This window comes from Cryptomeria japonica, chromosome 1 (assembly GCF_030272615.1).
Source record: "Cryptomeria japonica chromosome 1, Sugi_1.0, whole genome shotgun sequence".
NCBI lineage: Eukaryota > Viridiplantae > Streptophyta > Pinopsida > Cupressales > Cupressaceae > Cryptomeria > Cryptomeria japonica.
The window spans coordinates 312858943-312886425 of NC_081405.1; the positions used below are offsets into that span (position 1 = coordinate 312858943).

At 36.3% G+C, this 27483-nt stretch overlaps 1 protein-coding gene across 1 annotated transcript; it reads left to right on the top strand.

Annotated features, from left to right (window-relative positions):
• The first annotated feature begins 24797 nt into the window (after nucleotides 1–24797).
• LOC131857377 (uncharacterized) lies at nucleotides 24798–27016 on the top strand. The gene is made up of 2 exons (XM_059209857.1): nucleotides 24798–25488; nucleotides 26883–27016. The coding sequence occupies exons 1-2, from the start codon at nucleotides 24798–24800 to the stop codon at nucleotides 27014–27016; spliced, it is 825 nt and encodes a 274-aa protein (XP_059065840.1).
• Nucleotides 27017–27483: the final 467 nt, after the last annotated feature.

Consider the following 27483-nt stretch of genomic DNA (forward strand, 5'->3'; position numbering starts at 1 on the left):
ATTCCTAGTCAAGCAAAGAGCTTTAAAATTGATGAATGGACTTTACTTGGATGTAGAGAATGAGACCAAGGAAAAATGGCAAGAAATCTTTAAAATCAAGAATGATGGTGAGCAAGCTGAAGCTGAAATAGTTCATATCATCAAGCAAGTTCCTGATATCACTGAGCAGGACCCTACTGACACTATATAAGTTGATGAGGATGTCATGGATATAGAGGCACCGAAACGGGAAATGATAGAAGGGAATGCTTATGCCCAACTTGTATCTAGTGAGTCAGTTTTGGAACAAGTTCAGCCCTATCCTTTGATCACTCAAACTGTTTCAATCGAGGCCTCTAAGGATACTGAACAAGGGACAAAAGGTCACAAATCTATAGAAGGAGAAACTACTTCTCAGGCCACCGAGGAACAGACCTCTCAAGCTCCTTCTAGCACTGAAAATGTTACATCTGAGACCCCCAGTACTGAAGCACCGAAGGAGACACCAAAGGACACTACAAAGGCTAAAGGAATCAACCAAAGTGTTGCCTCTACCGAGCAACCTACCAAGGGTCAACAAGCCTCACAAGCCATTGTGTTAGTCCAACCGGTGAAAGGTAAAGAAAAGAAGGTGAAAAAGCATAGTTCCAAATTAGATTTGTCAAAGCCAATAGTGTTGCTGAATGTTGATATATCCAAATTAAAAGGGCAAGCACTCATTGATTTCGGTGAACTATGCAAAGCCAAAGCTGAACAGGAGAAGCAAATGGCTATTCAAAAGAAAAATAAAGTACTTCAGAAGGTGAAAGCACTCTTAACCGATATGCTACCTGAAGCTACAGTCACCAAAGATGCAGCCATCCACATTCAATTGGATGAACTCCTAACCAAGATAGAGACATCTGGAGTAGATGCATCCGAATATTTGAGCAAGTTAAAAGACAAGGAGCTCACCACTAAAATGATAGAAGAGGTACAAAAAGCTATTACCATTGGCAAAGTTAAACTTGTCAAATTTATTGCTGAGTTGTCCCCTCAACTCAAGCACGTTCTTTATTTATTTCAGAAACTCTATACATTTTCTCTATTCATTAAGGACATTAAGAATAAAACTGAAGTGATTGATAAAGAGATCACTGATCTCTCTAATAAGTTGACCACTGAGCCACATTCCATTCAGAATTTTTATACCAAGCTTCAACAGCTCATGGCTCAACAATTGGAACTAAGGAATGAAGAGCACAAGATAAGGATGGACATAATGACACTTCAAACATTATTCCTTCCTCATCTTTCATCCATCCAAGAGCAGCTCAGTAAAGCTACCTCCCTATCCACTCAGCAAGAGAGAGCACCTTAGATGGCTTAATTTCACTATTAGCTGACATTCAAGCACATAATTCACTTATGGACAGTGTTAAGGATGCCCTCTTTGCCACTCTTTCCGATGCAAAGACAAAGTACAAATTCATTTTTGACCAGTTGCCACCACCAAATGGTAACTAAGTCTTGATGTTTTTCAAAAAGGGGGAGTGAGTATAGCATCAAAGTATACAAGGGAATGTAGTATACAGGGGGAGTATATACCGAGCAAAATAGAGTGTTCATTCAAATGAAGAGTCAATTTTGATAGTGAACATCAAATAGAGCAATGAACCAAGCAGTTATCATAGAACATTGATCATCGAGCATGCAAAATCAAAGTTTTGTACAATATAGTGATAAGGGGAGTATATCTGAATATACTATTTCATTGACTAATGTATATACTGTTTGTTTAGTCAAATTTGTAAGTATATAGATTTTTGAGCTATGACTTTGAAAGTAGTTTTGTCAAACATCTCAACTAATGTCAAAAGGGGAGATTGTTACTACATACTAAGATTGCCATTAGTTTTATATCCAAAGTCATTCTATATACTCTAGTCGGTTACCTCTACAGAAACATTCAGTCGGTATGCACAGAATAGTCGGTTAAAGAAGAAAGTATTCACAGAGCCTAGTATACACCGAGCTGTCTACCGAGTATCATTTCATGTTTACCAAGTAACAATAATGATACACCGACTAAAATGTTTTACCAGATTCATTGAACCTAGACACACATGTGGAAACGTGTTACAAGATCGAGGAACATAGAACCGTTATTACATTGGAAATTGCACTTAAGGATTATGTATGATTTTGAGGTCATCTAACCAATGAAATATTTTGTATAGTTATTCATTCGATAAATCATGTTTGTAAGATTGAAGCAATGAATCAGATCACCAACATAAGAAATCTATTTATACAACATGGATTGAGATCAGATATATGCACATAGTGATAGAGAGAGAGAGATAGAGGTGTATGAAGCAAGACATGTAAAAGCACTAAGTGTTATGATTGTTACAAAGACACAGAGGTCACTGAGAAGGATTTTAGAGAATAGTCAAAGAACAGAGTAAATAGAAGGGTTTACCAAGTTATTTTATAGGTTACCGAGGTATGCTATAAGCAAGGTAATCTTATTTTGAGCACATAGAATCTGCTATAACACTCCAGATGTAAAGTTGCTGATATTTGTAATGATTTATTGTAATATTTTGAAGTTGTAAGAGAAACCTTTAACAAGGTAAAAGACTCTAACAAAGTCTATAAATTGTAAAGCCTTTAACCAGGTGCAGCATTTAGTTTAAGTTTTGTAAAATCCTTTAGCAAGGTAGATCTAATGATCTTAATACTCCTAACAGGGTAAGGTATCAGAAATAGATGAACATGTAGCTCTAATCGAGCACTCTATATTATTGCACTAGTGAAGTTGTGGGTGCCATCCCCACCGTAGTTTTTCTCTCTAACCAAGAGTTTCTGTGTAACCAAAATATATGAGTTATGGAGTGAATCATGTATGATTGTTATTTATTTGTTTTAGCTTTATGTTATGTTGCAGCAGTTTTTGGGTTATGCATAATAGTAAAGATATTGTTGTTAAAAGGTTTTGAAGTACCAATTCACCCCTCCCCTCTCAGTACATTAACTTTCCATATTAGGCCTAACATGAGGTTCTTCTGTTGGTGCATGAATCATATTCCCATGGATCTGACATTGTTTGCATGTTCTAGCTATTTGAAAAGAATCTTGTTCCATAGTTGGCCAATAATAGCCCAGGTGTATGAGTTTTTTCGAAAGGGTAAGACCACTTGAATGAGTTCCACAAATGCCATTATGGACTTCATGTAAGGACTTCTCAGATTCTTCTTGTTTGAGACATATTAAAAGAGTACCCTCTAGACCTCGTTTAAACAGGGTATCTACGACAAGAGTAAAATGGGAGGATTGGTGAATAAAGTTTCTATTTTGATTTTTTGATAAGTCGGGAGGTAAGGTGTTATTTTTTAGGTATGTGTAAGTTTGGCCATAACTGGATGAATCATGCCCAACAAGGTGACATATAGTTTGGGAATCAGGACAATTATGATCTAGGTAAAACAACTCTTCCACCAAGAATTCATAACGTTGTTGATTTTCCTGTGTCTGAAGGAGAGAAGCAAGTGTAGCCATGGTATCTACTACTTTGTTGTCATTCCTTGGAATCTACTAAAAAGTTATTTCTACAAAGTATTTCTTGATATCATCAACCATGTTTTCATAAGGCATTAATTTTTTGTCCTTTGTTTGATAGTAATCATTGATTTGATTGATGATGAGTTGAGAGTCTCCAAAGACTTGAAGTTGTGTAATGTTCCATTCTATAGCCATTTTGATACTTGTTACCAAAGATTCATACTCTATTGTATTGTTGGTGCATGGAAAGCTTAATTTGTATGCTTTTGGAATTGTATGACCTTGTGGTGTGATGAATAGAATGTCTGCTCCTGATCCATGTTGTGTTCCATTATTGATGCCTACTCCTAGACTAATATTTGGGTGATGTATTGTAAGATATGGATCAAACCCTGGAATGTCTGTATATGACCAGGTAGAATTGATTTGCCATCTTTTGAAGGGTTCCAAATATTTTTGCCTTGCTAGTCTTGATAGAGAAGTTGCTGGATATAGATCAGTTGTGCCAATGATAACTTCCTCTATTGTTTTGATTAGGATAGATGACCTCTTTTGATAGAATTCAGGTAAGGTATCAAATCTCCCATCTTTTGATGCCTTGAGGAGGATTTGACCATTAGATGCATCCTTTCTTTTTACTTTTTCTCGGTCTAATGTTGCTAATAAATGGTTTTCAACATTATAGCTGATATTGTTTTCTTTATTTTCACTTTTGTGACTAGGAGATTTGGCACCCACTTGACTGGAAGATACATTAGCAGAATACCTGGTGAAAGTTGTTGTGGGTTTTATTTCATTAAGGTATAAGGATATGGCCTAGTCATTCGGTAAGGTATTAATGGTAGTATGTCCTTCATTGTCCCAGTCCATAGGTTCAGGAGGGATTAAGGATAAAGGATCCACATGTTGAGTTATGTCAAAGATATTAGGGGTCATGATAGAGATGTCAAAGCTTTCAATATGTATTTCTATGTCTAGAACGATACTCTCATCATAATGACCTCTCACAATTAGCTCCTGATCATCCTCGGTTAAGTCCATGTCAGTCGTATGTGATTTTGATTCAAGTAGGCTAGTTCCTAACGTTTGCCCTACATACGTGTGAACTATATTGACTCATACATCTACTTCTTCCCTTTCAATTTCAAGTTTCTCTTGTTTTGTTTTCCACGATAGAAAAAATTCTCCGTTCCCTCGATCTTTTAGTTGCATTTGTTTTTCCATGTTTGACAAAATTGATGTAAATGATTGATCCTTGGATTGTGTGCTTGAAGATGTTGCCTCTCCATTATGTGATTTTATGACCTCTTGAGATGATTTCAGATTACTACAACACTGTAATGGATTTGAGTCTGCTGATATTGTGATTTCTTGCCCATTCTATGGAGATTTTAGGCACTAATGACATGTTGATGTAATAGCTTGTATGTCCTGTATCCAAGGTCTTCCCAAGAGTATGTTGTATGATAAGTCAAAGTCTAAAACTTGGCATGTTGTGTCTTTCTGCAAAGGTCCCACTCTAATAGGTAATACCACAATTTCTTTAGAGGAACATTCTTCTTCATCATAGGCTTTAATGGTGATCTTTTTCAGGGGATCAATTGCATCTTTTGAATAACCTAGAGCACGGACAAGACTCAAAGATAAAATTTTCAAGCCAACTCCCCCATCTATTAGGACACATTTAATGAGTATTCTATGAATGATGACATCAATTTACAAGGGAGCATTATGGGGATGTTGCAAGGAATCAATGCTTGGATATGAAGGAGATGAGCTTTGAGTAGGATCCTCTGAAATAGGTTTGATGGCCATTATGGATATCCCTTAGGGAACTTCATCTTTGGATGTATTCTTTGGTGAAGATACTATGGAAGGTTCTTGTAAGTTTTCAAGAGGTGTAGGAATAGATGCCTTTGGAGAGTCAATTTTCATATGGAGGGATGAGCCATTGCTAGACATAGGTGCATGATTTTGATCTTTCTCAGCCAAAACCTTTAGGGATATCTTTAAGAGTTGCATAAAAGAGCCACCTTTCTTTGGAGATGTATTTGAATCCTTGTGAGTTTTTGACGTAGTTGGATTTTGATTTTGGACTTGTTTGATTTCTCTGATATGTTGGTTTGTCATGTTTTCTTCTTGTGTTTTTCTTTGGTATGTCATGTTGATATGATTTTCAGCTATTGCAAATGTTTCTATTTCTGTTTCAGGGGTTCGATTGTCCAAAATTTGTTTCGATAAGTTATCAAATGTCAATATAAATGTGATAGTGTGATATGACACGAAAAGATGGTTCAAGTGTTAAAAAAATTGCAAGTTTTTCGATCTTCTATTTTGTAGTGCAATGATGATGATTTGATAAAAACCAAGTCCAGTAGGAACAATATATCCTACAATGTGGGACAAGGTTATCTTGACCAAATGTTTCAATTTCATGATAAAGGATGATAGATCTTGATGAGAAACTATGTTTTGGGTGATCAGTTTATCAAATAGGTTGATGATGCACTTTGAGATGTTTAGATCTTGAACTTGTTGAGGGTGAGTACTTGAAAATATTGAGGTGTTTATCTTCTATAGTCTAATTTGATAGATGATAACTTGACCAAGCAAACCAAGAAGCCAATCCAAGCATAAAATGACAAATAACAGGTGCTTATGATCACTGCAAATTGACCGAGCGAATATGATAGATCTGAAAAAGATGTGCAAGAAGATAGTTGTTGACCAATGGAGACAGAAGTTTGTACGAAAGACTACATAGGCCCAAATGACAATTTATACAGCTCATACGGCAAACCAGAAATCTCTCACGATAGAAAATCCTCTACTAAGATGACTCATATGACACTTCTCACTCGATCAAACGATGAAACATAATATAAAATTTTCTAATACACAGGCTCATACGACAATTCCCACCAGACCATACGACAAAGTAGATACCTCATACGAAAAAATAACAAACTCATATGACAGAGGACATAACAGAGATAAAAATATTTGTTTGGCAGAATTTTGATTAGTGAAGTTTGATTTTTTGCTTATGTTTTCTAGTTTTGAATGTCTGATTTTCTATTTAAGGGATGAATACACAACAAACACATGATATGACCTAAGGAAGTTGGCTAAGAGAAAAAACCTTTGCTTGCAAGCTTAGGTACACACCTAATAGCTAATTAGAATATGACCGTTGAGTCTCACACAATAAATTCTCAATGCTGTATTATCCGACTCCAAATGCTAATGGGGGTATGATATGGCAAGTGTCTTGGGAGAGTTACTATCTCTCTTGCACAAAGATTATCACCCTTTCAGAGGTGAATCGGTTAGCTTATAATTTAACTAGAACTAGTAAGGGATTTGTTCGGCGCGTCGGGGTATAATACTCAATTAAGAGGTCTCCCAGCCTTGAAAACCAAGGTTTGATATACCCGAAGGTACAAAGGAGAGCTATTCCCGAGCACTGTAGTTGACTTGATTTTCATAAAATCACATTTATTTTATAGTGGGTTAGATTACTTGGTGTTAGCCATTCCCACTTAGGTCATTCCCCTCTCATCGCCCTTAATGGCTAAGAGTTATTAGCTCCTTGGGAGGGCATGCCTACTAAAGAAATGCACTAATGAAAGAAAAGGATGAGTCTAGCTTTTTGATCACCTAAGAAAGGTGAGAGCATACTTTCCTATCATCAAAACACAAAAAACATGATTGTTCATTTTCATTAGCAAAATCAAGTGTGCCTAGAAAAATTAAAGAAGACATAGAGTTTAGTTGAGTCCTCCTAGGCAACCTGCAAAATAGATGCATTAGTAGTCATGATGTGTTTTGTTGAAACCAATCTTTGACAAGCGTTATCTTCAAAAATCATCCTACAAAAACTAGTTAGGCTGCCGAAAAACTCACAAACAAACCAGGGTTAGCATTAGTAATAACCAAATTGAAGCATGAAACCCTTAAAATGCAAATTACTTTAAAAACACATAAACATAATTTCGTATGACATAATTTACGTAACCATATGAGTACCTTTCCAGGACCATACAAGTGAAGAAAAGAGCTCATTGACACTTTATAAGCTCATACAAATCAAGATGGATTATCATTTCAGTGCACAAAGGAGCTCATATGAGACCGGAAAGGAGCTTGTACGAAATTCTGATTCCAGCCCGGTCAAAAATGAAGATTTGATGATTCTTGAGAGGCCAAAAATTAGATTTCCGGCCCCATGGTGGGTACCAAAATGTCATGCTTGTGAAGTGTGATACCTATAATTGCAACATAAATACTCAATAGATCATTACAAGCATGGTTAGAAAATTTAAAACAAAGAAAGATAAAACCATGACAAGGTGATCTATCATCTCCTAAGAGATGCGAGTGTGGATTTGCTCTCAAGTCTGGATAAGCAAATTCTAGTAACTTGACTATACCTAGATGGAGGATTTGAAATGATAATGATGCAATTAAGCTAGAAAAGATAATGATTAAGCTACATGATTCAACAATTATGCTAGAAAGTGATCAAATCAAGCTAGATCTAAGATGCAATTGCCTATAATAACAATGCTCAAATGATATGCTAAGAGATATCATGCCTATAGTAAGAATGCTTAAAATGAAAAATGAGATGGGATGATTATTGCTCCAAAATGGGGGATATTTATAGGATTTCCAAGGCCAGGGTTGAGGTGGCAAGAATCAACGATCAAGATTGAGTCTGAAGATATCAATGGTGAAATTGAAGGAGGTTGGAAAAGAGGTTGTAGGAAAGGGGACATTTTTCATCTCTGTGGTGACAAGTGTCAAGGGGTTTCCAAGAGAGGGGACATGTGGCCCAAGAATGCCATGTGTCTCAAGGAGAGAGTATCCACACCACAGGAGGTTAGGATGTGCAAGCTAAGATAGGTTCAATTAAAACCAGGGTTAGATGGAATGGGTTAGGTTTAGAGGTGGTTAGGTTAGGTGGTTAGAAGTTAGGAGGCATGTGGGTAATTTGAATTTAAAAATTCAAATAATAGGAAAAGACTAATTAACTTTCAACAACTCATAAATTGTTTTGTTTTAATTAATTAGAAGATTAGAAGAAATTAATTTAAATGGGGAGGGATTAATTAATTTGAATTAATTAATCAAAGGGGACTATTGAGGTGAACCTATTAAATAAATCCTTAGATTTATTAATAAGTAGATGAGTGGAAGAATTTAATCAAATTTCTAATGAGCTCAATTAAATTGGGGAGGGGGATTAATTAAATAATTGCTTATTTAATTAACTATCTTCAAACCATTTTTAAGTGTATACAATAAATATGATGACAACTCATCCATAAGCTGATCAAGACTCCATCGTGGAAGAGGAAGCTGCTGACTTGTCCTATTTTGCCACAGTAGCACACACAGTTTGCCATTCCAGATGTGCAGCTAACAAATTTAGGATAACCTGATAGTGCGGGAGTCCAATGTATAGAATGCACTACTTCCAAACTTCTTTGTCCATGTTCACATGCATAAATTTTTCTTTATGTGCTTCCAAGTGATCAAAGCAGATTGTTAGCATCGATTCTATCCTTGCCACTTTAGAAAAGTCATTTGTGGTCAGAGACTTTGTCTCTTTAACAAGCTGCACTCTTTCTTTGAAGATTTGGTCATATCTACTATAGGTTCAATTGTCTGTCCATCCTCCATCAAGAGTTGTATATCGATGCATTTTAGATCCTTCTACATCATATCAATCAGTTCCTTTAATCCTTTTAGTAATTTGGTAGATTCTTCATGACCTTGCTTAGTGATGGAATTTCTCCATTCGACATCCTTCTTTGACACATACAACATGTTGTCATCTAGGTTTTCTATTGGCTTCTCAGTTAGAAATTTCATAATGCTAAATTTCCGCACACCATTCATTTGTGCCAAGACCTCTACCCATTTGGTTCTCTCTTTTGCCCATGCATTAGCTTCCAGTTCTAACTCTTTTCTCATAGTTATGGTGTTGTCATATACCTTGACCAGGATAGCAATGTAGTCTGTACCCTGCTGCACTATAGAATCAAGCCCCTCATCAAATAATTCAGCTATCATGTGGCTTATCGAGACTTGATCTAACAGTTTTTGATTCACTGGTGATTTGGGATCAAAGGACAATGTCATATGTGTCAGGGGATGAGGACTCAAGTGATGTATGGCATTGATATACTCTGCCATCTGGGTGACAACTTGTTTCAGCTCCTATTTGTCATTTTCATCTTTCCAAGTCCTCGAGATCATTCTCTTTATGGAGGATTCTAAATGTTTAGCATCTACAACCCTTGAAGCAACTCCCAGGTTGATCTTCTCAACCATAAAATCACTCTCCATGGCTTTTTTTGGATCTCTATTTGAGATGGGCTTAGCTATTTCCGCTACCCAATGACCTATTTTATCATCAAATTCCATTATTGCTTGTGTTTTGAGCTTCTTGGGTTTAGATATTTTCCCAAGGCATTTACTAACCATATCCTCCATGGGGATTGTAATAGGAACAATGTTGCATTTCTTCCCAATTGAAGCCCCAAGCCATCAAGAAGTACTAGAAGTCTTATTGGGTGGAGGTTTCTGATAATCCAGTGGGGTGACAATAGTCATAATGTTCATTGGATTTGGATCTTCTTTAGGTTCCTTCTATGTATCCACATCCTGTACTGGATGGTTACTCAACACTTATTGTTCCATCATCACCTGAGTTTCTTCACTTGACTCCAAATCCACAAAAAATTGATCCGCCACTGGTTATTTGTTCTTCTTTTTGCTCCTTGAATGAGTAACTCAAACTGCTAAAGAACTCAATGGGATCTCTTTGATCTTCTGTCTTGAACCTCTCCAACCTTAAGTCTTGTGACACCTACAACACCAACAATTTTGTTAGAGGAGGATGTAGGAATCTGTGTTGTAGCAAGTGGACCAACTGTCAATTCATTAGGAGTGATGATCGACTCCTTTCTAAATTTTTGGTCCCTTAGCCATTTATCCATTCTTCTTATGGCATTGAAGGACTTGGCTTGAATGATTTCCTCTTCTCTTCTATCAAAGTTAATTTCAGGAATAGATTGCCCTTGAACCCTCTCATAAAATTCAGGGCCTAGTACATTTTCTCCTTCTTCTTCTTATACTCCAGACACATTAATGGGCAAATTCATGGTAATAACCTATTGTAATGTGAATATTGACCATAATATCCTCCTCACTTCAAATTCATCACAATAGTTTTCTCAGTAATCTTCTAACTGAGGTTCATGAAAGGAATGGTCATCAACATTTAGATTTTCTACAACATATCCCCTGCTATCAAACTTTTTCCTGGCAATGTAGGGCTGCAAATTCATTTTCTTGAACGCTAATTCTAAGTTCAAGGCATCGGACAAAGATTTACAACTATAGTATACAAGTTCAATCAGGAAAGCAACCCCGGATTTATCCTTCATTCCTATTTTTTTGTCAATATGAGCTAACTGTCTGCTTACTTCAATAAGCACATAACTGTCAAAAGCATACCTAGGCAATTTGAAGGGTTCACCTTCAAAAGCTCTCACTCGGATATAAGTAAATTTGGGAAACTAAATGAAATAGCTTCCATATATGCTAATCAGCTCCATGGCCTCGGCTGACATTATTTTATTAATGTCTCCCTACAACTCAAAGGCAAGCCTTCCTGCAAAAACATCATTCCATCTAGTGAAATTTTTTGCATGACCATCATGTCATCTATCCAAGGCTCATTATGTAATCCCTTCCATTCTCTAGTATAGTCCAATATATAGAATAAATATGAGGACATATAAAAACTAGACATTCCAACAAAGTTTCTCAAAACCTCATGGAGCCTTTCAGCGATCACCTGGGCCCAGTCAAGACATTTCTTGCCAGCTAACAACACCTAGATATAAAAGTACATCCAATCTTCCCAATAGAAAGATTATGATCTCCCTTCAAGTTTGTTTAAAAATATAACAATATCTCGCACTTCTGCAATGAAATGCTCTCTGGTAAGAGGCTTATGTAACCAAGACCCCCCTTTCTAAACCTTCAGAAGCCAATTCCTTTCAATGAGGCTTATATATGTTCTTTTCATCTCAAAGAAGAATGCATATGAGGTTCCAATTGACTAGTCTTCATATGGATCTTTATGTGGGATTCCCATTACTTCCATCACCATTTCTCTATTGATTTTAACTAACAGTTCACCACTTCTAGTCCTAATTCTCCTGCTATCAGCATCAAATCTTTTCATACATGCTATTACTAGTTCTAGACAAGGAGCAACAGTTGGGAAAGCAACAGCTTCAATTAAGCCACTCCTAATTGTCCTTTCCATCATTGAGTCAACCCTAGGGTTTCTATCTCTCTCTAAAAAGTCTCCTAAATCAGCTTGGGCCAAAGAAGTATCACCCAGCTCTGGAAGTATACTGACCAGGCATGATGTGAAACCAAGTTTTGGGAGTGTTGGCCTCATAATGGCCACTATTATATTAATCAAATAGTTCCTATACAGAACAAAATTTTACTCTAAAACAAAGAATTTTCCTACACTAACTTTCTGAGCTATGAATATAATGGAGGAAAATTATCAAACTCACCTATTACCACCATCAATTCTGTGAAACCCTCGGAAGTATGGACTTGAAATTACCTTCGGTGTCATTCACTCCTCCAGCAACAACAACTAATACTTTCACAATTTTGAGAATTCACATTTTAGGAAGCAAAAAAATGGAGCAATATCGACACACGCCTCATAATGATTCATCCAAATATGTGAGATAACCAATAATTTGATAGGAATATGAAAACTTTCTTAATTACACAACAACTCCACACAAATAGCTTCCATTTTCATGATTTCTTTCTATAATTAGAATTTTAAATTATAAGATGCCCAGAACATTCCTTTTGTTGTGCCACCTTTTGTGTTATAAATTTCCTCGAGGCCAACTTAAAATGAACCTTTCAACTTTGAATGAACGAAGTTCAATGGTTCAAGTTAAATCTTGAGAAAACAAAGGAACTCACAACTTGTGGCTAGACTTCTCACAAATATAAAGGAAAACATTGAACCGCTTTTGGAATGGTTCAAGAGTTCAAGTTCAAGACTAACTTAACACAATCACACTTTTTGGTTTAACAACATAACAAATCCATGACCCATACAAAAGGCACCGGTTGAACTTTGAACCTTGAACCTATACGCAGGTTCAACTAACGGGTTCATTAAGGCAAAAAAAAGAGGTGAAACATAAGGAATAAAAATAACTAAAGGCAGATCAAACCGAATGATGGAAATGAAATTAAATACACATTATTAGTATTTTTCTTTGAAAAATGAATAATGGGGTAACATACCCAAATGATAAATGTTATCCTTATTAAAACATGCATTCACCAACCAGTATACCGGTGCAAATAGAATTGAAAGAAGTAAATCAACCAATAAGATAACCACACAAATGAATACCATAACACAAAGAATTACACATGGAAAACCTCAAAGAGGAAAAACCATGGTGGGATTTGTGACCCACAATATCAATCCACTGGCCATACGAAGAGATATTACAAAATATAGGGGCCTACACTTGTAGGAAGGCTTACAACCTAAAGCACACTGCTCAATCGCAAAAGGAGCCTCACTAACTACATACAAATCTAGAATACAATCTAGAGAAATGATTAAACTACAATGATAACATCTTCTATGCCTGAATACAATTCCCGTTAGGCTCTATCTAATCAGGTCTTAAACCCTAAACCCTTACCGGAATACCCTCTTACATAAATATCCTCACATACACGATCTCTCTTAAATATTTCACATCTCCATTACATTCCATAACCTTACATATCCATATCCTTTCCTATACATACAAACATGAAAATGATCTAATCAATTGACCTATATACCCCTTTATAATCCATCATGCCTTATGTTAGCTTACAAAGATAATTACAATATGAATATACATGTCGACTCAATAACATAAATACATTAATATCAAAAATAATTGTCGATGTCAGATCTCCCAAATGATGTCGTCCTCCAATACTTATAACCTGAATGTGAACCATGTCAGCCCGCAATGCCAGATACCAAAGAATTCCTTCTAACCTACCAATGCGAGTGTCGGTGAAGTGTTTGCCGATACACAGCTAAACACAAATATAAAGCTAGAACATGTTGTCATGTTCCATCAATGACAAGATATTGAAACCAACCAATTGAGTGTCAATTGCCAACACTAAGCTCTGAAAATCATCCTGATGCTCCAAATGATCCTCTGACCACACCTCTAAATTTACTAAGGAAGCTACATTCCCACTAGAGACAAAACAAGGAGTGAGATCACTAATGTTTGAAACCTCCTCCTTTGCTATCTGATCAAGATTTGGTTATCAAACCCTAGTCTCGGATGCCAAATTTTAGACCATTTGAGCTATTAGGATAGTGGAAATCTCCGCTATCACTTCATGGTTAGCCCACTTATAGTCAATAGCACCACCTTGGATACCTTCCTCTAGGATCTAGTTTGGAGAACTTGCTCCAATAAATTTCAAAGAATCATCTTTAGAATCTTTCTTCTATATCCACTACATGATGGGTGGCCACATACAACTTAATTATGTATTCTTCTTCTGCACCTTAAACAAAAAATGTTGTGTTCTTCTATCTCCACATTTCGACTCCAAATTCCAAAGGAGGAGAGAGGCCAAAATGAAGTTGGGATATTTTTTATTGCTATCAGTTTAATCTTGAAAAAATGGACTGAATATCGTTCTCCCATATTCTGAGTGATAACGACACCTAGTCTTGTCTCTGAATACGGTATAGGTAATAATAAAGTGATGAAGAAGACATCTAGTTGTTGGCATATGCACACTCCAATGAGACATTGTATGTGATTGAAGGTTTTGTCATTGATGGCAACCTTGCAATCCTATGGCACCGGCAAAGGCATTATATCGGCATCAATAGATCACACTCTACACTGGCACTCAGGACACCGACACCAGCACCGACACAGAAGAAAGGAAGTATACTAGCACTGAGGCCGACAGGATTTTTGTTATATTATATTTTGTTTATTATTGTAAAAAATTTGTAAGCCGACTTGGAAAATTGTAAAATGACTCATATATAAAAGAGATCATTGTAGACATTTGATATAGGAGAAGAAAGTAGTAAGGAAAAATATTAGGCAGACCTATTATGTGAAATATAGGTTAAGAGGCTTATGTAAGTAGCAAAGCAGCAACCGGTACTGAATCTGGCATTAAAGATGCGATTGTAAAGTAGTAAAAGATATTGGATTTGTATAATCCTCATTGTAAGTCAGTGAGACTTCCCATTGAGTAGTGAGCTCTAGGTAGTTGGCCTTCCTGCATGTGTAGGCCCCTATTGTAAGTAATATTCTCTTATTTGAGTGTCCCACCGAGGTTTTTCCCACATCGGGTTTCCTTGTTAAAATCTTGTGTTATGGTGTGCTGTTCATGTGGATGTTCTTAATTCTGTTTATTGCATTATTTCTTGCATACTGGTACACTGTTATATTATGCTCTACATGTTTTAAGTTAAGAAATTCTATATACTAGTCAGATACTGATTCATGCCCCCCTCTCAGTATTTGTGGGATCCCAAACAATTGGTATCAGAGCCTGGTCCTCTATTTTTAGAAGCCTAACAGCTTGAGGAAGATCTTGACACCGGTAAAGATGGAAAATCTGATGAAACAATTGGAAGGAGCTCTTTCAGACTATGATGCAGAAAAATTGAAAAATATCAAACTAGAAGATGATTTAAGGGCAGCTCAGGATATCATTTAGGCACTTTAAGAAAATTTTACTGTTGCAAGAAATAAGAGAAGAGAACTTTGTGAAAAATTGCAAAATAAAAATGATGAAAAGGAATCACTTAATGATATGATAAGCAAGTTGAAACAAGAGATCATGACAACAAAGAATGAAGAAGAATTGAATAGAAGACTAAGTGATGCAGCAAATGAGAACACAAGACTTAGCTATGAAAATGACATGTTGAAGATAGATCTGATGCATACTCAAAATGACTCAAATGAACTGATGAGACAAAAAGAAGTCTTAGAAAGAGAACTAGAAACTGCAAATCAACATAAAGAAAAATTCAAGAAAAGCTCAGAGGAACTTGGCACCTTGCTGAAGAATCAAAAACCTAAAGTTGACACTTCTAGGATTGGCTTTGAAGTTGGTGAAAGCTCTGGTACTGCAAATACTCAGGATCACAGCAAATTGGTAAGACAACCTAATGCTTATAAATTCAATGGAAAATGCTTTAACTATAATAAGTATTGTCATAGAGCAAATGGATGTAGATCTAGAAATTATCAAAATATCAACACACCCACTGGTCAATGTTCTAAATGCAACAAAGTAGGTCACAATTCTGAAAATTGCAGAATGAATGTGAGATGTTATATTTGTGGAAGATTTGGACATTTATCTAATCAATGCAAAACACAAACTGGCATAGGTTATGGAAAAGCAATTCAGAAAAATAATGTAACTTGTTATGCATGTAACAAGATTGGGCATATTGCTAAATTTTGTAGAAGTAAAGGAACACCAGTAGACAACAAAAGTTCTAGGTTGAAAGGTAAAGAAAAAGTTGAAGAGGTTAAGCAAGAATTCTCAAAACAATGGATTAGAAAAGCTGATCTAAATATTGGGAATACTCCTCCACCAGTAGAACAAACCAATGCTTCACTGGCAAAATAGAGTGATGCTCCACTAGAAGGACAAAGTAGTGCTCCACCGGTAGGAAGTTCTTTATCAAATTGAAGAAAATTTCCTTGAGGGTTTGGCAATCTATTGACACATGTGCTATTATTCCCTCAGTTAGAGATAAGAAGTTGGAAATTACTTATTATCGACAAACAATATTAAGTGTATACTTAACCGGCATGCAATAAATGTGGTAGATGGCGAAAAGACACTATAAAATTAAGGTTTTGGCTCCATTTCATTTCATTGAGATTTCAAATTTAGAAAGAGTGCGAAGATTACGAGCTAAGGCATTTTGAGAAAGAAGCAAGAACACTCCAAGCAATCATCCATCCTAAAGGTAGTAAAAAGGTATTTAATCATGGCATCCACCTCTGCAATTGAATATATAGCAAACCCTACTGTTGTTGAAGTGATAAAAAGACCTAGGCCCGTATTTCAGTTAGTTCCCGAGGTAGCTAAGAAAGATGATACCTTAGGTGCTTTTTCTCAAATTCCTAAGGGAGTTGTTTATGCTAAAGACCCCAGAATGTACATCCATTGAAACATTGAGGAACTAGGAGATGAAGAAATTAAAACCATGTTTAAAACTATGATATGTGATAAAACTGGCAATGTAAAAGATGAACACAAGATCATTGAGACCCTAGGATTTACAAAGATCCTTAGCATTCCTGAATTTCCCAAGGATGTGATTAGGATAGTCTTAAGCAGGGTACATGCTGAGTTTTTCTGGTTAGATGCAGTCCACAAAATCACCAAGGAAGTTGTGAAAGTTGTCACAGGGTTACCGACCACCGGTAAAAGACAAGATAAAACCAAGAAGGTATCCAATGACCTAGTTACAAACCTAACTGGTGCAACATTCGACAAGAGGTCCCTAAGAGTTAATTATGTAACAGACATTAATGTGAGATTTATCAGCATGATATTAGGATATAAAGCTACTCATGCAAATAGACTCAATTGAGTTTCAAGTTTATGCATTAAGAGTGCTTATGATATGGTCATAGATAATGCAAAAATTGATGTATGTGAGTGGTTAAAAGATGAATTAATTGACAACCTTGGAAAGGTCAAGAAGGACAAGAAAGGAACTTTCAAGTTTGGAAATTTGTTAGTATGTCTGATGCTACACATAACAAAATAGGTTCCTGGTATAGGCTACAAAGAACTTGGATATGATATACCGGTAGGCAAATAATTAACAAAACTATTCAATAATATGGGTGAAAACAAGGAAAACAATATTCATGACTTCTTTCAAGCATTAAAGGCCAAAATGAAGAAAAGAATAAGGTTATCACAAAAGATTGTTGACAAATACAAAGATGAAATATGCTTTGTCATCAAGAACGATGATATCTGGATGGAAGTAGTCACCCCTAGGATAGTTTGGGTAACCGAGATGGTCTATGAAATAGATGATCACATAGTTGAAACATATGCTAAAGCACTTCTAGAAGCCCCCAGAGAACCTAAGGAAGAAGTATTTGGTAGTGAAAAAACCATTGAAAGCCAAATACAATCAAAGAAAATAGTGAAAAAGGTTGAGGCAGTTGTAAGGAAAGGTTCCAGACAAGCAACAACCATCAAAGAAGATGTATTGAAGAAAACCAGTATAACAGAGGATGAGTTAGCAGCTACACAACCTGAAACTCACCTATCACTGGTAGGTACTTCTTCAGGGAGTGACATGCCTGCAACTTTCAAAAGAGTTGTAAGGAAAAGAGATCCCTCACCGGCAACCACACCCTCACCTAGGAGGACAAGATAAAAACAACAAGCAGTGAGATCTTTGGTAAGAAAGGCTACACCAAAGAAGAAACTGACACCCAAGAAGAAGAAGAAGAAGACAAACAAAGACTTGGCCCCTCTTGATATACTGCTGAATGAAATCACAGAGGAAGGTAAATTGAATAACATAGAGAAAATATATGACACCTTAACAGCTGATGAAAAAGAGCAAGTTGAAAATAGTGTTATATTACATATGGATATGTATAAGAAATTTTTGATGGAAGTAGTCAATGAAATTCCAGATGAGCTATTTAAAAGACTAGAAGCAAGAAGACAAGCAGTAATAGAACTAGATAAGAAAATAAAGATTGAAAAGTTACTTGTTGTTTATCCAGTAAACTCTCCCCAGGAAATTGATGACATAATTACTCAAGCCAACCAGACAGTATTTTCTACTGCACATCGACACGTTGCTTTAATGGTAGGAAGAGTTAATGAGGTGACAGAGGAGATAGAAAATGGATGGGATATATTCTTAGTTGAGAAAGAAAAACAAGAAGAGTACAAGAACCCCAAACCCATAAAAGTTTATCAGAAAGATAGAGACAAGGGGAAAGGAAAAGTTGGTGGACTACCTAGTATCAAGGTTAGAGACAACTTACCCCCACCTCCTTTAATTACTCCACCGGTAAAAACAAAAACTACAGAAGATCAACCGGTAGCTGAGAGTATGGATGCAGAGGATGATAATCCTAATCTTGAAGTTTTATATACTATGGATGTTGATACTCAAAAGATCAACATAGTGGTAGACAAAGATACAACTGATAAGACTGATATGGCTAGTGAGCCTTCGATAGTTGAGGAAACTAATAACACACAGGAGAAACTGGCAGAAGACAAAGAGAAAAAGGTAGAGACTCAGACTTAGACTGAGGCAATGCAACAAACAGAGGAACAAATAGAGCAAAAGGCTCTGGAACAACAACAACAATAGCAACAACAACATGAATAGGTACATAAGGAAACAGTACCACCGACAACTAGTGAAGTAGAAAAACCATTGCTTAAAGAAATATAGACACAAATAGACCTACCAGAGGTCAATACAAGCTTGGTTACTTCCACCGGTACTCAGATTGTTGATTCATCATCAGCCTACAAATCAACTAATGTGACTGAGGTACTATTAGACTCAATCAAGAAAATAACTGACTACAGCTCACAAGCTTACAAAGCAATTGATGATACCATACCAATTTTGAAGGTAATTGCCCCCAACTGTACTATAGACAATAAAGATTCTTTAGGACAACTTGATACACTATGTAAATATATCTCAGAAAACATTGAGAAAATAAAAGAAGAGTCATTAAAGGATAAAGTAGAAGTTGAAAAATAGAAATTCTTTGATGAGCAAATAAAGAAGTGTAATAGAGATTTTGACACACTTCTACTAGAATTATGTAATTTATTGAAAGAGTACAAAAATCTGTACAAAGATACCTGTAAAACAAACTTTTTGAATGTAGATATTGACAAGAAGATGAGTAAGGTACATGATGAGATCAATAAACTTGCAGATAGTTTTGTCAACTCACCTGATACACTATCAGTTTTTGAGGAGAAGATAACAAATTTTGAAGAAGAATCACTTAAATTGGAAAGAGAGAAAGAAAAGATAGTGAATAAGGCAAAACATTTGAGATCAAAACTAAGTCCAAGATTGGACTATCTAGCATCACTACAAAAGGAAGTATCTGAGGCACTAATATAGGGAAAGAAAACACTGGCAGAGCATTTGTAGCATCTCACCAGTACAGTGAAGAGAATAGAGACAACAATAAAGGATAGCAAAAAGTTTATGAACAGTATAAACTTGATTTTGGGAGATCTTTTTCAAATTGTAACCACCCAGTTACAAGGTTGGAACTACAAACTCTACTGACATCTTGACAACCTTTTTCATTGATGCCAAAGGGGGAGTAGTGGGATGATGAGAAAATTCAAATCACAGGAATCATATGCTCAAGGGGAGCTCACACATTTTTGGTAACATTTTTTTTGGACTTCACATTTTTGGATCATTTTTGAAATTTCTCATGAGTGTTGCCATCAATGCCAAAGGGGGAGATTGTTGGCATATGCACACTCCAATGAGACATTGTATGTGATTGAAGGTTTTTTCATTGATGGCAACCTTGAAATCCTATGGCATCAACAAATCACACTCTACACTAGCACTCAAGACACCAACACCGGCACCACCACAGAAGAAAGGAAGTATACTAGCACAGAGGCCGACAGGATTTTTGTTATATTATATTTTGTTTATTATTGTAAAAACTTTGTAAGCCGACCTGGCAAATTGTAAAATGACTCTTATATATAAAAGAGATCATTGTAGACATTTGATATAGGAGAAGAAAGTAGTAAGGAAAAATATTAGGCAGACCTATTATACGAAATATAGGTTAAGAGGTTTATGTAAGCAGCAAAGCAGCAACCGGTACTGAATTTGGTATTAAAGATGCTATTATAAAGCAGTACAAGATATTGGATTTGTATAATCTCCATTGTAAGTCAGTGAGACTTCCCATTGAGCAGTGAGCTCTAGGCAGTTGGCCTTCCTGCATGTGTAGGCTCCTATTGTAAGTAATATTCTCTTATTGGCCAGTGAGTGAATATTGTGGGTCACAAATCCCACTGAGGTTTTTCCCACACTAGGTTTCCTCATTAAAATCTTGTGTTATGGTGTGCTTCTCATGTGGATGTTCTTAATTCTGTTTATTGCATTATTTCTTGCATACCAGTACACTGTTACATTATGCTCTGCATGCTTTAAGTTAAGAAATTCTATATACCGATTAGATACTGTTTCACCCCCCCTCTCAGTATTTGTGGGATCCCTAACACTGGTATGCTTTGGCAAAGTTCCAATGCACCATCTAAAACTCTTAGGCCAATTGATGCATTATCTGAAAGCATCAATCTGAATGGGTTTCAACACCGTTTATTTTTGGTCATATCTTTAGTTTGTTCTTCTTTCTATACAGTAGTTGTGATTGATTTTTTTTTTGAGATTTTGTTCAATTTTGTATTTAGAAAATGGGTTCTCTCATTTTTAAAATATTAATCATTTTTTATTTTCTTTTAATTGGGTTCTACTGATTTGTGATTTCTGTTAAAGATTTTGGCAGAAATTTATTTCTTGAAAATGGGTTCTCACACCTATATAACATTGATCATATTTTATTTTCTATTTTCTACTCATTCAAATGATTTGTGATTTCTTCTAAATATTTTGATGGAACACTGTATCATGGAATGGGTTCTTTCATGTGTAGAGCATTGTTCACAATTTATTTTCTTCTTTGTAATGAGTTCTACTGATTTTTAATTTTGGCTAAAGATTTTGTTGGAACACTACATCTTGAAAATGGGTTCTCTCATCTATATCGTATTGGTCATTTTTTTTTTGTCTTTCTACTCAATTCCACTATTTTGTGAAAAGATTGCAATGGAACAGTATATCTTGAAAATGAGTTCTCTTATTTGTATAGCATTAATCATATTTTATATTTTTATTTCTACTTGATTCCACTAATTTTTTATTTTTGCAAAAGATTTTGATGGAACATTATATCTAGAAAATGGATTCTCTCATCTGTTTAATATTGATCATATTTTATTTCTTCTTTCTACTTAATTCCACTGATTTGTGATTTCCCATACAAAATTTGATGTAACACTAATTTATATAATATTGAATGTTTAAAAACTAAAAAATCACTATTATGTGAATGTGAAGCGCTAAAAACTTCCCATCATAGTATGGGTATGTTCAACAACAAATAATCTCAGTTTTTAATGTAGAGATAATATTGGAAATGTGCAATGGTGTTGAAAAATAGAGACAAGCAAAATAATTAATTGCTCAGTGAAATGAGGAAATAAACATAGAAACAAAGATAAAAGAAATCTAGAGGATATATTCAGGGTAGAGTAATAAAAGGTGTCAATGTATAATAAAAGATTCAAAGACAACAATGAAAATGTGCCAAAATTGGTAGGGAAGGCATCAAGCATTTTTCTCATCCTGATTTCCTCTGAGGAAATCACTAGATCTTTGCCACCAACATTGGTTTTTCGAGCAGACTAAATATGCGCTCAGATTTGGCAACCCAGGGATTAGGGCTCCCCTACCTTAGGAGCAGATGGAATGGCAAGTGGTGAAACCTAGGAGGGCTCGCAAGGCAACTATGAAAAATCCTCCAAGGGTTGCGAATAGCAAGGAATGCAGCCAAGGTAATCCTATGCCAACCACTGCCAACAGGTTTAATTAGTTGCAAAATCTTGAGGAAGGTTATTTAAAACTAGAACCTTGAGCTACCATTTTTTTTGAAAATAATAGAAGTAGAATTAAAAATCTCAGAAGGCTAGTTGAAACTCAATCCATACCTAAGGCCTCTTTAGGCAAGGGAAAGACATCCTTGATCCCTCTTAAACCCTTAATGGCGATTTTAGGTTCAATCAGGGACCCTAATTTAGACTTGGTTAGCATTTTAGAGATTAATGAGAATTTGGTTAAGTGGATTCAACAATCTTGCAAGGCCTTCAAAGTTTTTGCGAGATGGCAGGATCTTGGTATTTCACCGGAGGCTATTGCAGATTGGTTTATGTCATCCTTCAATTGGATAGTAACTATAGCTATACTATCTAAAGGATTTCTATATATAGATTGTGGTAACTAAAGACATAAGACGGAACTCTTATTACGTAAATCTCCTACCTTCAGAGGTTTTGATTTTTGTTTTTTAGGTTAGACTCTAGATTTTTACCCTAATAATATGCAATGTCTTAAGATAGACAGACTGATATTGATTCCTAACCTTTCTAGTGAAATTAATGGACATTGAAATTATTAGGAAAATTGGTAATCATATCAGTAAATTTGTAGAAATTAGTGATAAATATAGGAGGTATGTGAACTATGTTATGATAATTAATATGGACATTAATGTTAAAACCTTAAAACCTATTGAGATTAAATCAGGGGTTTTGTCTTTCCTTATATATCCTGAATTCCATAAAGGGATTCTTGATCTAGACCCTGTATTGACTCCAGCTTAGCCTCCTTCTCAATTGAGATCTAGTAGGAGTCCTAGGGTCGATATTAGTTTCAATCTAGAAAAGGGAGGGTTTGTGGTTAAGGAAATTCCTTTGCCATCCTAGGCATATTGAGGAAACTAGGGATATTATGGAAATTGAAGAAGGTGAATTTATCATTAACAAGATACAGGAAGACTGGATGATCCCTTCCTCTCCTAGCCTCCGGGAAGAACCCTTGTTGGATACACTAGGCGTATCTTCTGAGTTGGAGACTCTTCTTGTCTTGGGGGAAGAACCTCCCCCTACATCTACTGATGAGAATGGTGGGGTAATGAATGCTCTCTCTCTTTTCTCTAGATCAGGCTATAAGAGTGGAGGTCTACAACAACTCCAAAGGCTCTCCCTTTAGGAATGCAAGCTCTACCATCAAGAAGAGGGTAGTTCAAGCTGAGGATCTTGCCTGCAAAGAGGAAGAGGTCAATTGCATTATTAAATATCTTTGTGACTTAGCCACTGAGGAAATCATGGATATAATATTGGATGAAATAATTGACAAGGAAGAGCTTGATCTTTAGAAAAAACTATTAGGTAAAGATATTCTAGCCTTCTCCACTCCCCCTGTGGTCTTAGCTATAGAATAACTTCTTCTAGATTTGAAAAATAAGTAAAATGATACTTTAGGTATTGAGCTTTGGGCAGCTGATAAAACCATCCTGGATTGTGCTAAGCTCTTCAAAAAGAGGGCTAGGAAATCCCTATCAGAGCTTTGAGCTAACGATGGCTCTGCAGAAGGTCGGGTAAAACTCATGAACATGTTCTATGCTGTGAAGGGGAAGGTCCTTCCCAAGGACTCATGAAGGTCATTTCATGGAATGTTAGGGGTTTAAATGCCCCTAACAAGAAGAGGCTAGTCAAACACTATCTATCCTCTTTTAGCCAAGAATTAGTTTTGCTTCAAGAGACTAAATTGGGAGATGTGAACTTAGCTTCCTTTGGTAAACGTTTGGGCTTTAGGCAAATTATAGGAACCCTAGGTGTTGGGGCCTTTGGGGGTCTAGCTATTATATGGGATCCTCGTAGTATCCTTCTTTCTCCCCTAGCATCTAATCATAATTGGATAAGTGTGAGGGTAACTTGTCTTAAGAACAGTCTAGAGTTTGTCATTGTGAATGTGTATGGGCCAATCCTTAATGGTAATAAAAAAGAGTCTGGGAGGAAATTGAAAATTTTACGAGTACCCTCAGTTGGGTATGTTTTATAGGTGGGGATTTTAATGCAATTTTGAATCAACATGAGAAGCAAGGAGGCTTAGGCATTAATGCTCATTCTTCTCTGGACTTCGTAGATTGGATCCATAGGAGTAGTATGCTAGAAATCAATATGGTCAAGGATGCCTTTACTTGGAATAACCATAGGTTAGGATTTAGCAACATTATAGAGAAACTGGATAGATTATTTGTTTTGGGAAGTCTCATCAACTTTCCCTTCACCCTGGAAGCTTCAATTTTACCTTTTTTAGGATCAGATCACTATCCCATTTTACTAGACATACAGGGGGAAGTTAGCCCAAAGAGATGTCCTTTTAAATTTGAGAATATGTGGCTTAAGGATGATCATATCTTGGAGCTTCTAAAAAAATGGTGGAATGGGACCATGGTCTCAAGGTGTGGGATTTTAAGGTTGTTAATAAACTTAAGATTATCAAGCAGAATCTCATTCAGTGGAATAGGGAGCTCTTTGGAAATATCTTCGATAAGAAAGCTGAGGTGGAAGCTGACTTGGCAGAAGTTAATGAGCAAGTAATGAGATATGGGATGGATGAGACTTTGTTTCTCAAAGACAAGAAACTAATGACAGACCATGAATCTATTCTTGCCAAAGAAGAAGTCTTCTGTAAACAAAAATCTAGAGAGACTTGGTTGGAGGTGGGTGATAAGAATACCAAATTTTTCCACAATAGCATAAGGATGAGAAGAGTTAGAAACCATATTTCTAGAATTAAGTTAAGTAATGGCTTTGAGGTGGCTAATCCTATAATCATTGCGAAAGAGGTTGTTGATTTCTTTTCTCTTATCCTAAACTCAGATTGGAGCCCTCACAACTCTGAACAAGACATGTTTATTAAGAACATCCCTAGGCTTTTAAATAAAGACCATTCTGATGTTCTAACTACCAAATTTTCTCTAGCAGAAGTTGAAGTTTCTCTTAAGAAAATGAGCCTAAATAAATCCCTTGGGCCAGATGGCTTTCCTATTAGCTTCTTACAAGTATGTTGGCCCTTCCTCGGTGAGGAAGTTACGATAGCTCTGGAAGGAATGAGAAACTCAGGTAACATCCTCAAAGAAATCAACAACACCTTTTTGACCCTTATCCCTAAAAATGACAAACTAGAGAGTTCTGATGAATTTCAGCCTATAGCCCTTTGCAATACTATTTATAAACTTTTCACCAAAACTCTAGCTAATAGGCTTTAGAAACTTCTCCCTCAGCTGATCAGTGAGGAATAGATAGGTTTTGTCCCTAGGAAATCTATTTATGATGGGGTCATTGTAGCTCAGGAGGCTATCCACTCTGTCTAGAAAAATAGGAACCCTAGTATGCTCTTAAAGTTAGATATTAGGAAAGGTTATGATAAGGTGAACTAGAGATTTCTATGTAGATGCTTAGAAGCTTTTGGCTTTCTAGCTACATGTATCAATCTGATTTTTGAATGTATATCTATGCCTAAATTCTCTATTCTGATCAATGGTACCCTTGAAGGTTTTTTTAGCTCCTCTAGGGGTTTGAGGTAGGGTGACCTCCTCTCCCCTTTTCTCTTTATTATTATGGCTGAAGCATTGGGTAGATTGATCTCCAGAGCTAGGGAGGCCAGCCAGTTGGCAAAGATTAGAATTACTACTAACCTTGATCCTATAACACACCAACAATTTGTTGATGACACTATGCTATATGGGTGTAGCGATCTAAGTGAGGCCCAAGATTTCAAGCTTATCTTGGATTCATACTCTAAGGCCTCTGGTCAGGAAATCAATCCGGCTAAGTTTGAAGTCTTATGTTTTAATACTCAAGCAAGTTTACAAACTAGCATATGTGGTATTCTAAATTTCAATCTAGGAAGCCTCCCCTGTAAATATCTTGGACTGCCCTTGGATAAAGGCTTAGGGTATTCTAATTTATGGGATGGAGTAGTTGATAAGATCAAAAAAAGGATAGCAACCTGGAAAGGTAGGTGGCTATCCTTTGTGGGGAGAGCTACACTAGTTAAATTGGTTCTAGCAGCTATGCCTATCTATCAGCTCTCATGTTTTAGTCTGCCTCAATCTAAAAAGGAATCATTAAATAGACATCTAAGATCCTTATTTTGGCAAGGGGTGGAAGAGAAGAAATGTATATACTTAATGGCTTGGGATAATATTTGTAGGCCCAAGTCTACAGGGTGTATTGGGATTAAGGATATTAAAATTCAGAGCAAGGCATTATGAGCTAAATTAGTTTGGAAAATTTTTTGGTCTCCCCATCTAAAATTGGCCCAAATCCTCTTTCATAAGTATCTTTGAGGTAGAGACCATATGAGCCTCTTCAGAGATCCCTCACCTCCAAGATTCTCGTGTATTTGAAACTTTATGTTGGATTGTAGGAAAATCATCTCGGACAAATTGACTTAGAATCTGGGCAAGGGTGATAAAGCCCTCTTCTGGTCTGACTCTTGGGGGGTTTTCCAGTCCTTCAACTTCAAGCTAACTTGGATTCTTCAAGAGCATTGCTAGAATCTATTTGGGGCAGGCATGTCAAGGACTATATCTCACCCTTTGAGGGTGACTTAGCCATGGGCTCATCATGGAGATCTCTTGATTAGCTAAACATCCTGGCTAGGGAGAAACTAATGCTTCAAGATATCCTTAGGAAAAGGATGGTCACTTTCAATTTAGGGTCAAATGCTATGGTCTGGGATGGTTCAAAATCAAGGGAATATTCCTCTAAGGATGGCTATAATCTCCTCCTTAATTAGCATCTCTCCTATGCCTCCCCGGTCCCAGTAGCCTTGTGTTGGGATAAGTTGTGTTTGCCAAAGGCTGGGGTCTTCTCTTGGTTAGCCCTCCAAGATAGGATTCTCACAGCAGATAGATTTAAAAAGATGGGCTATGAAGGTCCTAGTAGATGTCCTTTGTGTGAAGGGGTGGAAGAAGATAAAGATTATATCCTTCTCAACTACAACTATGCATCTAAATGTTGGCTATGCTTGTGCAATAAATTAGGATGGTCCTCTGCCTTTCGTAACTCCATCCTTGGTATGTTTCAAAATTGGCCAAACCTTTTTCAGAA